General features: G+C 35.1%; 1 protein-coding gene across 1 annotated transcript in view; it reads right to left on the bottom strand.

Moving 5' to 3' along the window:
• The window catches only part of LOC128235057 (nephrin-like), a 31,291-nt gene that overhangs the window by 13,104 nt on the left and 2,830 nt on the right, over positions 1–15,357 (bottom strand). Inside the window, exons 4-9 of the mRNA XM_052949763.1 lie at positions 8,247–8,528; positions 6,750–7,037; positions 5,718–6,038; positions 1,342–1,641; positions 1,017–1,115; positions 744–780 (exon numbers count right to left, since the gene is read on the bottom strand). Coding sequence (XP_052805723.1) covers positions 744–780; positions 1,017–1,115; positions 1,342–1,641; positions 5,718–6,038; positions 6,750–7,037; positions 8,247–8,528 — 1,327 coding nt within the window. The remainder of the gene's footprint in view (positions 1–743; positions 781–1,016; positions 1,116–1,341; positions 1,642–5,717; positions 6,039–6,749; positions 7,038–8,246; positions 8,529–15,357) is intronic.

Genomic DNA, 15,357 nt, shown 5'->3' with positions numbered 1-15,357 from the left:
CAACATGGATGTCATAAGCATAAACTTTATTTTCTAGAAGACTTTAAACCGTTGACAGTACGCTTCAGGACTGTACTCAAAATCACATTAAGTCGATACGGTCATGTGTTCGGGAAATGAGTAATATTGCAAAAGAAAGTATACTCTTAAAAAGTTAAATGACTCAATAAATTGATGACTGACCATGCATCTCAAATGTTCCTTCTAACTATGGCATGGAAAGCAGTGCTATAAAATATATTGAACAACAGACTAAGCACACCTTCTTACACGGTGTTTGGTTATTGTCTTCTTGTCATTATCCGAATTTAAATTGTACATTTTGTATGAATTTAGGATGTTTATATCATCATATCAGCTGAAAATGAACGAAGCGTAAAACGATTTGTTCTGCAAAAGATAGCAATTCGTTCAGTGCGGCCAATGATTCATTTGCATTTAAATATTTATAAATATAGTCAATCGATGAAATTTGTATATTTTTCGAACTTTATATGTCCTATTTAATGACAGCAATGTTTGCATCTTGTAAATTACATATAATCTACGTAAAGACTATGACTTCTTAATGGTAAGCATGGCAATATATCCATAAGATATATCAAATAACAACCTAGTCGCACCTTTCAGGGTTAAAATAAAACTGTCAGACTACCCAGGCTCACAAAATGACATAAATTTAATCTGAGCCCTAAAGTTGAGATTCCTCTTAACTGAGTATGAACCAATAACGAAATACTTACTGTTCGTTGGTTAATCTGTCAACATCTGTCCTTTTCCCTGAAACGATTAAAGATTAATTCTCTCAAAATGTGTTGCGTTGGAAACAACAAGTTCAAACACAAGTTTTATCCAAGAAATCTAAATTAAAGAAATATGAACCCTTTCTAAAGAATGAGCTGCAAATTCCTGTATGCATTAGATTGTATTCGAAGCAGAGGAAACAATAACGCTTAAGTCATTATGCTAAGTTTCCGAAGGTTGGTTTTAAGCGTGGGAGTAAGGTGCATACATACCTGCCTTTCTTCTTTTGACGATTATTATTATAACAACACAAAGCACGACTCCACACGCGACGGCACCTAACACTGCTATAAGCACAACAGGTGATCCGCCTAAAATCAATATATAAAGGGAATCACTCGGTAATACAATGTTAAAATACCGTTAATCAAATACTAATATTGAACAGTCATTGAAAGTCGAATCAAATGCATTTATTGGGTTTACGAATAACCGAAAGACACAAATAAAACCGACAGATCGAATTGACAAACAGACATTAACACACTGAAATACGCTCGATTGGAAAAATACATTCTTTCTTAACTCGGTACTAACCAGTTTCCGGCCTTTTTAATGTTGCCACTGTTAAAACCTCTGATGCACTTGAATTTCCAATGTCATTTGTTGAAAACACTCTTATTTTGTACATTGTCTTAGGATTCAATCCAACAATGGTGTGATAAAAGTGTCCAGCAATAACATCATCTTTCCTCCAGACGGAAGATCCAATGTCCCTGTACTCTACGTGAAACGTTTGAGTAAGCCCTCCATCGAACCCGGGTGTCCATTCAATGTAAATCGTGTCAACTGAGACTTTTTGTAAGTGTTGCAGAATGAAAGGAGAATGTGGACGCTCTGAAATGAAAGGTTGTATATCTGAATTTCATTCATAAGGATATCATTTTAAGCCCACATTGTGACAATATTGAACATGAATTATGCCACTGTCCTAGAAACAGACATGGCCACGAATTTACCGAATAGGGCATGACATGTACACACATATATAAATATTGCCGCATCTCATTGTCCTTCGTAACCATTCGTGCCATTACACAGGCGTTTTGTAAAAACACAACACAATAAAATAATTTGAAACAAATGTGTAAAAACATTGCGAATATAAAACATATAAGTAGGTCCCTTTACCCCCTACGGGACAAGTTACAATGACAAAGAAATTAGTAGTATCGGAGACAGGATTGATAACAAAGATGACGGGACGTTATAAAACAACGACACTAGTGGAAACGATGACAGCGGTCATATGATGGGCAACAATTCGCATTGGCGAGGGGACACTAAAACATGACAATAGAGGAGTGAGGATTCAACGTAGACCGTAATTTGAACAAAAAGGAGAGTTATGAACATAAGAACTGTTACAAAAACACGACAGGTAACAAAAGAGACAGGCGTGGAAACCATGGCAAGGGATTTGATAACGACTGAGGGAGAAGTGTAAACAACACTAGGAATTCTGGCGATTGAAATGAATAGAAAAGGGGAAATATGGGAAAACGATGTAGTGAGGAGTAACGATCGCGTAAAACACCTGTGGTTGGCAGTAACAATGGTAATTGGAGGGGTTAAAAACTACGGAAAACTTGGTAGCAACACCGACAAACAGTGCAATTAGACGTCGGATTTTGGAGATGTTTAACGTGGGTGTTATTGTAAACGATAATGATGTGAGTTATAACAACGTCGACGATATTAAGGGTAACAACGCCCTTCAGTTTGAGTACAAATGGTTGATATCAAAACTCCAAATAAACAAAAGAGAAATTGAATAATCATCATGGTTCATGCTGAATTCCTCAAACACGTGCGTCAAGTGTCGCTCTTTTTAATAAAAGAATCTTCATTATGCTTCAAACACTTCATTAAAGTAACTTTTTGCGAGTCTTTTTATATTAATGCAGACTTGTTTATGATCCTACACAAACAATATCAATCACATAATCCGTCGAATTATTAAATGTACACACTTATCAATATAATAAGTGTTTTTTTACCTCACCTTCAGCAATGTTGACGTCAAAAACATATACCATGAGTGACCTTATTTTCAATATAAGTTAGATGAGAGCTTTTCATGAAACATAAGATGGCCAAATACTTTTTTATCACTGAAGTAGAACAAGTGTATTGCCTTTTCGGAGAAACAACTAAAAAAGTTGCTTAACAATGATAGATGATGCCATGGCAGTTTATAGGATTCCATAGCAATACAATCAAATTAATCTCGGCTGAGCACTTTTCAAGCTTCATGAGTGTGTTTAAAAATAGGACTACTATCTTTCAAGAGTAATATATGATGGAAAAACTAGTTTTTGTTTCACAAATGCTATTGAGCTCGTGAATGTTGGACACCTGCATTTGGTAGTTTTCGTCATCGGAAAATTGGCCGTTTAACTAAAATTTATTTGTATGAATATAAAAAACGCGATGAAAAATAGTGCCTCAGAAGGTCTCAAAGTATTTCACAGTATTCTTATAAACAATTAATATCATAATTTTGGTAAACAAACACGGACTCTTTATATTATTGTTCTATATGTTTTGGTAGAAATAAGTTTTGTATACTCTTTCCATACCATTCGAAATTTTCCTTTTAGTTTATTGTTTTCACTACTGATATTTTGCCAATATTGAAATAGCCTTGATTACTGAATTGATTTAGACCATTGCCAACAAACAACAGCCGTGGTCAAGTATCAGGTACAATGTATAAATAATTTGTAAACACTAACTCGATTAAATCTTATTAACAGATGATATAAAGTGCTAATTCGGGTTTTGCAACACTATGGCTAAGCGTGAGATTGTGACTGAAAAGACGGATGAAGTGGGTACGATCAAACTGAGTTGTTCTGACTAAAATGATTGACGGTACGATTAGATTTATCAACGTATTAATCCATGTCAACCAACAGCATGAGAGTGATTGGTTTAAACACAATTTGTCGAGCTTAAGTTCTCAACATGTCAATATAATTGCGATTTCAATATCAGGGATTGGAACGATAGAAGAAACTGATATATTTTCCCTCCTTTTGTCAACGGTACGCTTAACATTAAGGGCCTTCCACAGTAAAAATGTAGTTTGAAGAATCATAACATTAAAAGTTAGAAAATCGTTTTTCATTAAGTTTTGTGGTTCAATATGTAGCAGGTGTATATATATATATTTTTATATATATATATATATGTATTCGTTGCAACACATGTAGTGGAATTAAGGAGTTGTGCAAATTGTACGAAGGAATTTTTTATCAGATTGCAGATACTTTAAGCAAGATATTTGCATATTTGAAACCATGAAATGAATTAAATCCACGTTTTTATTATTTTATTGATCTATTGGGAGACAGAATAAGCAGCAGCACCACAACCACCACCAAAACCACAACCACCACCATCACCACCTGAATGTCGTTACCATATAAGAGCGTAGATCTATTTAAGACAACGGTTGCACAAAAATAAGCAGAAGCTTCCTTTGATTAGCGAATAGAAGACACATGAGAAGACACTCATATGAGGCGTTCTGATTTTCACAGTTCCAGACAGGAGTGGAGACACTTTGTTTGACACAAGTATGATGGTGGAGGGAACTATAAGTGGTGCGTATGCAAGTGCGCAGGACATGAAGCTAACAATTTTCATTGTAGAACTGTTTATATTATTTGTAATTATCCGCGGTAAGGTAAGAGTGCAAACGAGGAACAGTTTCTAAGGCCTTTGGTTCTATCAGAAGAGAGTTCCATGCCAAATTTATAGAAGGTAAGAATTATGTACGGGTTCGAAAATTGGAAATGTTGGACGAGTTTCTATCTTGTCGATCGTCTGAGGAACTAAATTAATCAATATTCAGAAGAGAGACCTTGTAAAAGAGAAAAAGCTTTAAATGTTCCATCCTGATGCTATAATTATGGCAATCTTTATAATATAAAACTTGAGATATCGCTGGATAAACTTCATGATTAAACATCTTTTTTAAATCGATCAAGTCTTAATATGCGTATTTTCGTTGAATTGGAAATTCTTTCTTTATATATTTTAATTAACAACTGCAAGTGCTTTCTTTTCAGTCTATCCAAAATATGTAAGTACATATCAGATATACAACATTAAACTTAAATATGTGTTTTATTACTTCATCTAGTTCTAAGAATTTGTTTGTATACAGAAAGACATTTCTAATAATTAGTTAAATACAATTTTAGATTTAACAGGCATTTTGAAGTATGGGATTTCATTTAAAACAACACTTCTGGAGTGCTCTAGTAATTCTTTTCTCGCAAATTTACTTTTTACAATTGCGTGAGTCTGTTGATATCGGGTGTGAAATTTCTAGGGTATATTTTTGTAACAGAGCTTTTCGTTCAGCGCTATGACTTTTTTCCTTGTTTCCGGTAGTTGCGTCTATGATGTTTTCAAATGATATTTTAACGACAATTACATTTGTATTGACAATTTGGATGTGTTTAACCAGACTAACTGTACAGAATAATGGAATGGTCAAATGTTCTTATGCTAGAAAAAAGACAAGTGTCCTTTTTCAGCCAGGTCAAATTGGATACTTGTGAACCACTGTCTCCTTACACTTTTTAAATTGCAATGACTGTTATAAATGAAAATCGTAATTGATGGCATAACAAATTCTCCTCACGCGCCAGCCTTAGCTATGACCTGGCGTTGAGTTTTATTTGCGTTTTCAGATTGTTGTTTTTTGTTTCTCAATTTCATCTATCATTATATACAGTTTCTGTTTGGATGGAATACTTTTAACCAATCTATCTAGCTTGTTGTATCTATTGGAGGCTTATGTATTCAAACGATAGTGAAACTCAATGAAAATATTCTAGACTGACGTAAAAAAAATATACGATATGTTCCGAAAGTAAAAGAGATATGTAAATTACCTTGCGCCTTCAGTATAAACGTTGTAGTGTAATTTCCAAGTTCATTTTTGACATGTACACGGTAATGACCGAAATTGTTTGGTGTTACTGAACGGAAGGACAAATTAGTTTGAAGTCGGTCTTCAGAAAGAAGTATGTCAACATCTGAGCCATTACGAACGGTAACCCGCGTATCATTATCTGGAAAAATATTTTCCCACACAATTTCCGCCACTCGTGGTCTTGGAAAGGCTACAAAATTAAGAGTTAATACTGCAGAAACGTTGGTAGGGGTTGTTACGTTCTGTTGTGTTGGGGCCAATGTCGATGCACGAGGTGAACCTGAAAAATAAGCTAATATTTATGTCGTTATGCTGCAAACGGATTAGAAAAATTATCTTTATCTTCATCTTGTCGTTGTGACAATAAATGTACTATTACCCTCATTTTGGATGTTTAGGGAAATATTGTTTGATACTAATTATCGGCTAGATAAAAGCAAGAAAGTAGGGGTCGTTTCGCAATAACCATCTTAACCTATTATTGGTTTTGTATGAAATATTAATGTGCTCCATGTTGTACAGCTAATACTTAAACTTGATCTTTTAAACGACTGTAACTGTATATGTTTTCTATACATTATTTTAAATTCGGACATGATTAACACTATAGGCTTTCCTGGCTTGCCCTCGATACCGATATATGTTTTGGGCCTATTTTTGCTCTCGGTCACACTATTTTACAAACTTATGTGCATGCCTTTGATTCCCTACAGGAGTCAGTCGAAAAGACGACCAATATTGACATTTAGCGTATACTAAAAAGGCTATCCCTCAACGTGTGTACAACGTAAATAATTCATATATGTTATGTAATGTAACGGAGACATTATTCGACTATTAATATTATACTCTTACTAGTGATAAACATTATGTTTTCATAAGTTGGTTAAACAAAAAAGCAACGACCTATGGTAGTTAAAATTCAACAATAGTTGCAATGCCATAATAATGCTGAACAGATCGTAGTGGAACCAACATTCATAGTACTCACATCTGACGAAAACCGTCAATGACTTTATATCAGCTTTAGTATTGTGTATATTTTGCGCTGTACACTGGTAAATGCCATCGTCCTCACACGTACTTCTACTGATCTCGAATTCCAATTCGTGTGTGTTATTTGCTGTCTTCAAATCTTTATTTTGTTTAGACAACACCATTTTGGAAAATGGATTGCTTTGACTTCGGCAATAAAATTTGACATGTGTAGTTTCATTCACTGGAAATGTTTGCCCGTTATCAACATTCGATTGTGTAAAATTCGTCACTTTGGCCTCATCTGAAATACAAAAGAAAATACATATGAAATGAATATCTGATCAGTAAGGATGCTTATTAATAGGTTATGGGTATGCTTTTTTGTTTTCAACCAGGTGTTTTGTAGGATATGTACGTTTCTGAGTGGAGAGTGTCACTCTATGGTTTTACTCATGCAGCAATACTTAAAGTCAGAGTCGTTTCATTCATCATAAAATATTATCATGAATATTGCCTTTCTGTAAGAAACATAGCCGATGAGCTTAGAAACCTGGAAACTTCCACCGGCCACTTAGGATTGTCTTGTGTGTTTTTTTCTTTTCTTTTGTCGAATTTGACGACTCCCTGCATAATGTTAAGTTACTCCTGGGATTTTGATACTTTTGATGCATATTTGTATTGCTTTGATATGCGAACGTCGAAAAAGACAGTAACAATAGCGTTACGGAGGGAATATCAAAACATCTCACAAACGAAATTTCAGTTCAAGCATTCCCCAAACCAAACATAAATGTTTTACTGAATACCTTATTCGTTTTGGCATTCTTTTAAGTGTCAATGGCATGAAATTTGATATCTAACAGAATACCAAAATCTGTATTCGTCAATTTTAAAATTTATGTTATACTAACTGATGAATTTCCAATTTGTATAAAAAGTAGATTATATAGCAAATATGTTTAACAAGCCTAAAGATGATTGAATATTACTTTTAAAAGTACAGTTTTGTGCTTAACACTTTAAACCAAAACCACACACATTTGTATGCCGGTAATATTTGTACATACTTGCTCTTTGTATAGTTTTTTTACAAACTTGTAGCAAATCTTTGAATCTGGCTGTTAAAATATACCGAAATAATGGTATATTATTAAATGCCCGCACGTCTAGAATTGGACCGGACAAATGAACATACAAATAATACAGCGGTAACCATATACACGCAACATGATATATATATATATATCAGTATATCCGAGAAGCTCAGAATAATACAGTGCAACATTGCTAAATTACTGTCTTGTTGGGTTCAATATAGTGATGCTTTTATTCCTATGATTATTCCATGCCCGATATTTGGTATATGAGGTATTTATACAGGTGTATAACTTACAACCAAGCCAGTATTTTTATTGGTTTTAATTTGCATTTTTTTGTCAATTGCAATTTGAAATATATGCCTTTTGGACCTGAAACTTATATATACATTGATTTTATATTTTTTTCTTACATTGTACATCAATGTAGACTGTATTGTTACTGTTGCCAAAGGTCGAGTCATATCCCGTGGGTTCCATGAAGTTCGAAGCATTACATCTGTAGTATCCTCCCTGTGCTCGACTAATGTTTGCGATGCGAAGTGTCTGCTCCGTGGCGACTGAGGTCATATCAGATATGTTCTCCCATCTAAATACGGTCTTGTTTGGAACACCAGCTGTTACTTCACAAGCCACACTAACTTGGCTTTTTTCGAGAACTGTAACGTTTTTCAGTGGCTTTACCACTGGTGGAACTGAAGTAAAATTTAGACAATCATCACTTTTAACACTACATTGATGTTCCATTTAATTATATAAAGGCTAAACGATGACAACGCTAAGAATAAAATTAATTATGTGTGCTTGCATCACAAACTTAATTATTCTGAATTATCATTTAAAACGGTCTTCTATGAATTGCAACTTCAAGTCATAATTATTGTTTGCACAATTTTATGAATTTCAAGTCAGAAATCTCTTATTTAGAAAACAAATTTCATTGCTGTTAAGTGACTTGTGTTTGATTGACGTTATTGGATTTCAGTATAATCGTTTAGAACATATACTCAGGGGCGTAGTCAGCGTTACGCACTTACGCATGTGCGTATCATCAATATCAAAAAAGAAAATAACTATGGCCTATTATGGAATCAAAGTTGAGGGATAAGCTAAAAAATGATATCAGAAAAAAGGAATATCAACTCATGTTACTGGGCCTAAATCAATCACTTGGTAACTACATAGTCAGCCACCTCGAACCTATAAATCCCCCGAAATTCACCTCAGAGCTCAACATGTTAGTTCCATTTTCCTCCCTGGGGAGACCCCCGACACATCCACCCCGGGCTACAGGGCTCTTCCCCCTGCCACAACCCTCCCCCTTTCGTGCGTAACATTCAGTAAGGCCTGGCTACGCCCCTGTATACTTGTCCTTATTTTTGATATAAAATTTTAAATCAGGGTCTTATCTAACAGAATCACTTTCTTGAATCCTAGTTGTTGGGTTCAAACATATTAAATGTCTTGAATTTTCTGGCACTGAGGAATTGAGGTTATCTCATATGTATGTTCACGGTTAATAATTCATTAAAGCCCCAGCATTTTTGTTTGCAGTTGATCTTCTGTTAATATGTGTTTATCATCGTACTTTGTCAATGAGCTTTGTACAAGCCAAACTTATCGCTCATAGAATCTTTCAACTATGAAAGTCCAAGTAAAACCATTATTTGATAAGACATTTTGCACATATTTGCTTTGAATGGTATTAACCAACCTAAATTGATCGAATCATTTTGATTAAATTTATTGGTTTGCATTGTTATAAAATCATTCGGTCGGTTCCCCCTTTTGTCTATAAATCGCCTTAAACACATCAGAAATTAACTTACATACATGTTTTGAACCATTTCAAAGTGCACTGCTCGGATGAATATGCACAAACAAAGACATGCTCCCTTATTATCACGCCTATTTAATTCTTGAAACTAAAAGTTCCCAAGTAATCGAACCCTGTTTTTTAAAAGGATGCACTTTCCTTAATCTTTGCACGCAATAACTAAGCCATTGGTGGTAATCGATATGGGCCCCCCTCCACACAGTGGCAAACTAAACATAATTGCAATATCCTTCTCACAGTTGACCGTCCATGGGGTATCCAAAACTTGTTTCCTATCTCACTTAGTGTTTGGGAAACGCCTGTATATCATTCGTGCGTGGTATTTGAAAATCACTATGTTTGTAAATCTGGACTTACTTAGTAATTAAATAGCACGTCTTTCCGATTAACTATCCTTTGCTTGATCATGTTGCACATTGCATCTCAGTAATAAAAAAATGACCTAGATGTTGTGTAAAATTGTTTCTTGACAGCTAGTGATGTGAATATACCTTTAATTATTAATTATAATTCTTTTTCTGTGTGTGTAGAACCATACTGTTTCGGCAGTTTCTTTCTCTTCATTTGTAAGATTAAATACCATGAAACCTTATCTTAGAATTTGTTTTATACATCATAACGTCATTCCAAGTAAAAAAATCAAATGGATATTCGTCACGCAGTGGAAACGATTCGATGTGTTCTTTAAGTTTATAATTGCCATTCGATATTTTAACTGTTTTGTAAAATGTGTTACGCCGATCGTTTTGACATTATAGAAGTCCTTAATGTCTGATTTTAATGGAGACAGATGTTTAAAATTATCCATGTTATAGATGCAAACATAATAACTTTACTTTTGTTACCGATAAACGTTACCAGAGGCATTTCTTGCGTTTCAGCTTTTTTACGTTAATTTCAAATGCCAAATGTTGCGTGATTTAAGTTTCAAGAATCAAGTAAAACACGCGCCTTTCTTTCAAAAGGACAAGATTTCCACGTATGCATCATAATAATTTCACCCATGGACAAGAGAGGTTTTGTATTATCCTCGTAAGTTTCACTGCACTTTTAATTATACATTTGTACTTTTAAATTTCTTTGAACATAAGATCCGATGATGCTCATTGTGCTGACAACAATGTACACACACCTTGTTGTTGTTTTTGTTATCACGCGATGAATTGCCTTTCCCCTGAAGCATTTATAGCAGCTACTCTTTCAACGTAATTTTCTCAAACCAATGATTTTGGGCTTAACCCATTCGTCACTCAAATATAGTTTTGTTCAAAATGAGTTGGCAGATTACCCTTGTTTTGTCTTGTCTGGCTGTATACCTTGTTTTTACTAAAAACAATGCATTTTATGTCCTGTTTGTCACTAATCTTGTTGTTTTTATGCATAACTGCTTCTGTTTGCACCTTTTCTGCCACTCTGTAATTTTCATTCGACAGCGACAAGCCTGCTAGTGCACTACAAGTTTCACCTCCAAGTTTACTGCTTAATGCTTACCGGTTTAAGTAATTTTGAAGATTTTACATGTTACTCTTTCTTTATTTCACATTTGATATCTAAACATTCTTGCAGAAATTGCATTTGAGCTTCAAACCTTTCTTGCGTTTTAACACCACATTGTACTTTTAGTCCCTTAACATGTTCTTCTGTTACTTGATTTGCTTTATCAGTCACACAATTTAATTTCTTTTCTTTTTTTTTTAAACGCAGGTTCCCAGCAACACTCAACACTTGTGAATGATATTCAACAAATTTGATTGATTAAATAAAGGTCACTTCCGATAGCAGCTGCTAATTTCCAGAATGAGCTTCAAGTTTACCAATACCGGATTGTTATTTGTTTATACATTCATCTATTTGAGACACAATTTCATCTTTTCAATTTGTTGTTATGTAGCATTTAGTAACACTGATGCATTCTTATAATCAAACATGGCCGACAACGAGTTTAGAAAATTAATTCGTTGGAATTAAGCGATGATGAAACATCTAACGATGGTATAAATGATAATCGTGCATTGCCGTATCGATTTGAGCCGATTGATCGTCGTGGGGAAAATGAAAACGTTAAGAAATGAAGGACCTCCCGTAGACGAAGATCCAGTTCGAGTTTAATCTTATTCTTTGAGCAATGATTACAGCGACAGAAAATGTACAAAAGTGTTGAGTGAAGCCCTTTTGTAAGGAAATGTCTCATAAACAACATGTTGGTAGGTTTTGCAAGTACAATTACGAACCCTATAATAAAATGAAAGCTAGGGAAATAGGGATTGGAAGAATCCCGTATTACACGTGTATTATCTTAGACAAGAAAAGATATGTACATGAGATTTATTTGTAAAAAGACCACTTAGATATTGATATATTTCGTCATTGCAAAAGTTATTCAGTCTTTAAATTAAGATGTAAATGATTATTTCCAGGTGAAGATGCACCAATTTCCCATCAATGGACACTGAACATGAGTCTGTCGTATGCAGTAGGATGTATTATTGGCCACACGGGCTTTGATTACATGTGCCTGGACCAGTATGTTCTAGAAACACATATTACCAGTATCGACAACAGTATGGTGAATAGCTGGGAACCCGAAACGAGTATGTAGGGTTTTGTCATATTTTAGAGTTGTCTGTGTTCACTTCGTTCAATTCATTATATTTCCAAACTGTTGTTTTACAAAATTAATGCATCATTTACTGTCATTGCAAGGTTTTTGTAACTTGTGTGACAATGAATTTGTAGTCCTATAAATGTAGTCAAAATGTTATGAATTTCTAAGCATCATTCATTACTCCAGACGCATGAGGTATGTCGGCTACAGACAACTGGTTAGGTGGTGTTGGTGCTATCTTGGACATAAAGTGCGAGTTGTCTTGCTAGCATGTGCTGTGAAGCGCATAAGAGAGCTCTACCCATCAGCACAATTCACTGGATTTCTTGATGAAAATTAGCATTGCTGCTAGAAAATGTATTTGAAGTGCATTTGACGATTTAAGATAATACTGTGAATTTCTTCATTGTTCTTAAAGAAGTGTTCTTTTTTAAACATATTGTTCAGTTTTATTAAAGAGTGCCTTCATGGTGATTTTGAATGTGTTTGTAAAAGGACTTTTGTTTTGTTAATAAATTATTGCTTAAAGTTTTATATTATGCGTTTCTTCACACACAATCATTAACCAGAAAGATATCAGAGTAAACGATTTTTACATTTACTGATAAAAACACATTAAAAGTATTGATTGGAAGTAGTAATTTGCGGAATGCTGAAATAAGCAGAAGTTAAGACAGAAATTACAAAAATGGACTGGAAATGGTTATGATGGAACATACATTACAATCATAGTCAGGAACGGTTATGATGGGACAGACATTACAATCATGGTCATGAACCGGTTATGATGGGACAGACTTTACAATCATGGTCATGAACCGGTTATGATGGGACGTGCATTACAATCATGTTCATGAACCGGTTAAGATGGGGCGGACTAAACAATCATGTCATGAACCGGTTAAGATGGGGCGGACATTACAATCATGGTCATGAACAGGTTATGATGGGACGGACATTACAATCATGGTCATGAACAGGTTATGATGGGACAGACTTTACAATCATGGTCATGAACCGGTTATGATTGGACCTACATTACAATCATGGTCATGGACCGGTTATGATGGGACACACATTACAATCATGGTCAGGAACCGGTTATAATGGGACATACATTACAATCATGGTCAAGAACCGTTTAGAATGGAATCGACAATATGATGGAACATACAACAATCATAGTCAGGAACGGTTGTGATGGGCTGGACATTACAATCATGGTCATTAACCGGTTATGATGGGACCTACATTACAACCATGGTCAGAAAAGGTTATGATGGGATGGACAATATGATGGAACATACATTACAATCATAGTCAGGAACGGTTATGATGGGGTGGACAATATGATGGGACGGACATTACAATAATGGTCAGGAACTGATTATGTTGGGACGAACATTACAATCATGGTCATGAACCGGTTATAATGGAACGGACATTACAATCATGGTCATGAACCGATTATAATGAAACATACATTACAATCATGGTCATGAACCGGTTATGATGGGACGTGCATTACAATAATGGTCAGGAACTGATTATGTTGGGACGAACATTACAATCATGGTCATGAACCGGTTATAATGGAACGGACATTACAATCATGGTCATGAACCGATTATGATGAAACATACATTACAATCATGGTCATGAACCGGTTATGATGGGACGTGCATTACAATAATGGTCAGGAACTGATTATGTTGGGATGAACATTACAATCATGGTCAGGAACCGGTTATAATGGAACGGATATTACAATCATGGTCATGAACCGATTATGATGAAACATACATTACAACCATGGTCATGAACCGGTTATGATGGGACTTGCATTACAATAATGGTCAAGAACTGGTTATGTTGGGACGAACAGTACAATAATAGTTAAGAAACGGTCATGATAGGACGGACATAACAATCATGGTCAGGAAACGGATATGATGGGACGTGCATTACAATAATGGTACGGAAACGGTTATAATGTGTCAGACATTTCGGACCAGAAGTTGCTACGGTTGAGGCAAAATTTCCAATTATGGAATTAAACCCCTTTATGAGTTCGACATTACAATTATCGACATGAAATGATGTAGCAAACAATTCTGCAAGAAAAACATTGGTTTTGAATGGTGTGTGATGTCTCCACACGATATTGAACATTTTAAGTATCAATTCAATTTTGAATGTGTCATCGTACAGAATGTATGTCAAATATTAGCAAATGAGTGCTCTATAATTTGAAATGAAATGTGATTTTTAAGCAAATGCCATGTTCATGAACAGTTCCACACAACCAACCAATTTTTCCTTACCGCATACATTAACTTTTTAATCTAATTTTCACTAAACGCCGCGATTGATAAAGCATAATGCCCACCGCGTTCATACCTATAATTCCCTCGCGTTCCGCCGCGTCGAGTTAGCGCGACACGCGGCGTTGCGAAGTGTTAATTTACGGTAATTAAGGTAGCTTTCAATTCTCTGAATGTTTTTTCTTTGTTCTCATCCTATACATAAAATTCTAGTCAATTTTATTGAACTCAAACAAACTCCAACCGTAATCTACAAATCTTGGTTCGTACTCAAAACTGGATCCCTGGAAATTAGGCTTTGCAACTGTGAAAGTATTCAGACGCTATTGTCACATTGTTACAAACACCTAAATTTCGAATGTCCTCGTTATACATTTGTCATTGTGAATAAATACTATATTGAGTCATTAAACTTTTAAAAATACTCAAAATACGAACACTCAATACTCCAGTGACATACTTATCAAGTTTCAGAGATGAAATTGTTTACCCTCGCAATCGAGTGATATTTATTCTTCGAGCACGTTTCAATTAACATTCGTCGAATTTATCACCTTTACCTGTTAAAATACCTGCATATCGCGATAAGCCGCATCGCGGCATTACGCAGCTCGCGTGTTTTCGGAATTCGTACGCAATAGCAGCAGATGAACGCGGCGATGACGCGCACAACCGCGTTGGCTAGCACTATCCCCTCGATTTTCCGCGATGACGCAATCTCTCCCGCGGTGGCAACGTGTTTTTGCAATGGTTGGTAG

This window comes from Mya arenaria, chromosome 5, assembly GCF_026914265.1.
Source record: "Mya arenaria isolate MELC-2E11 chromosome 5, ASM2691426v1".
In the NCBI taxonomy this organism is placed as follows: domain Eukaryota; kingdom Metazoa; phylum Mollusca; class Bivalvia; order Myida; family Myidae; genus Mya; species Mya arenaria.
The sequence above is the reverse complement of the archived record's forward strand: the minus strand, read 5'-3'. Positions and strand labels throughout refer to the sequence as shown.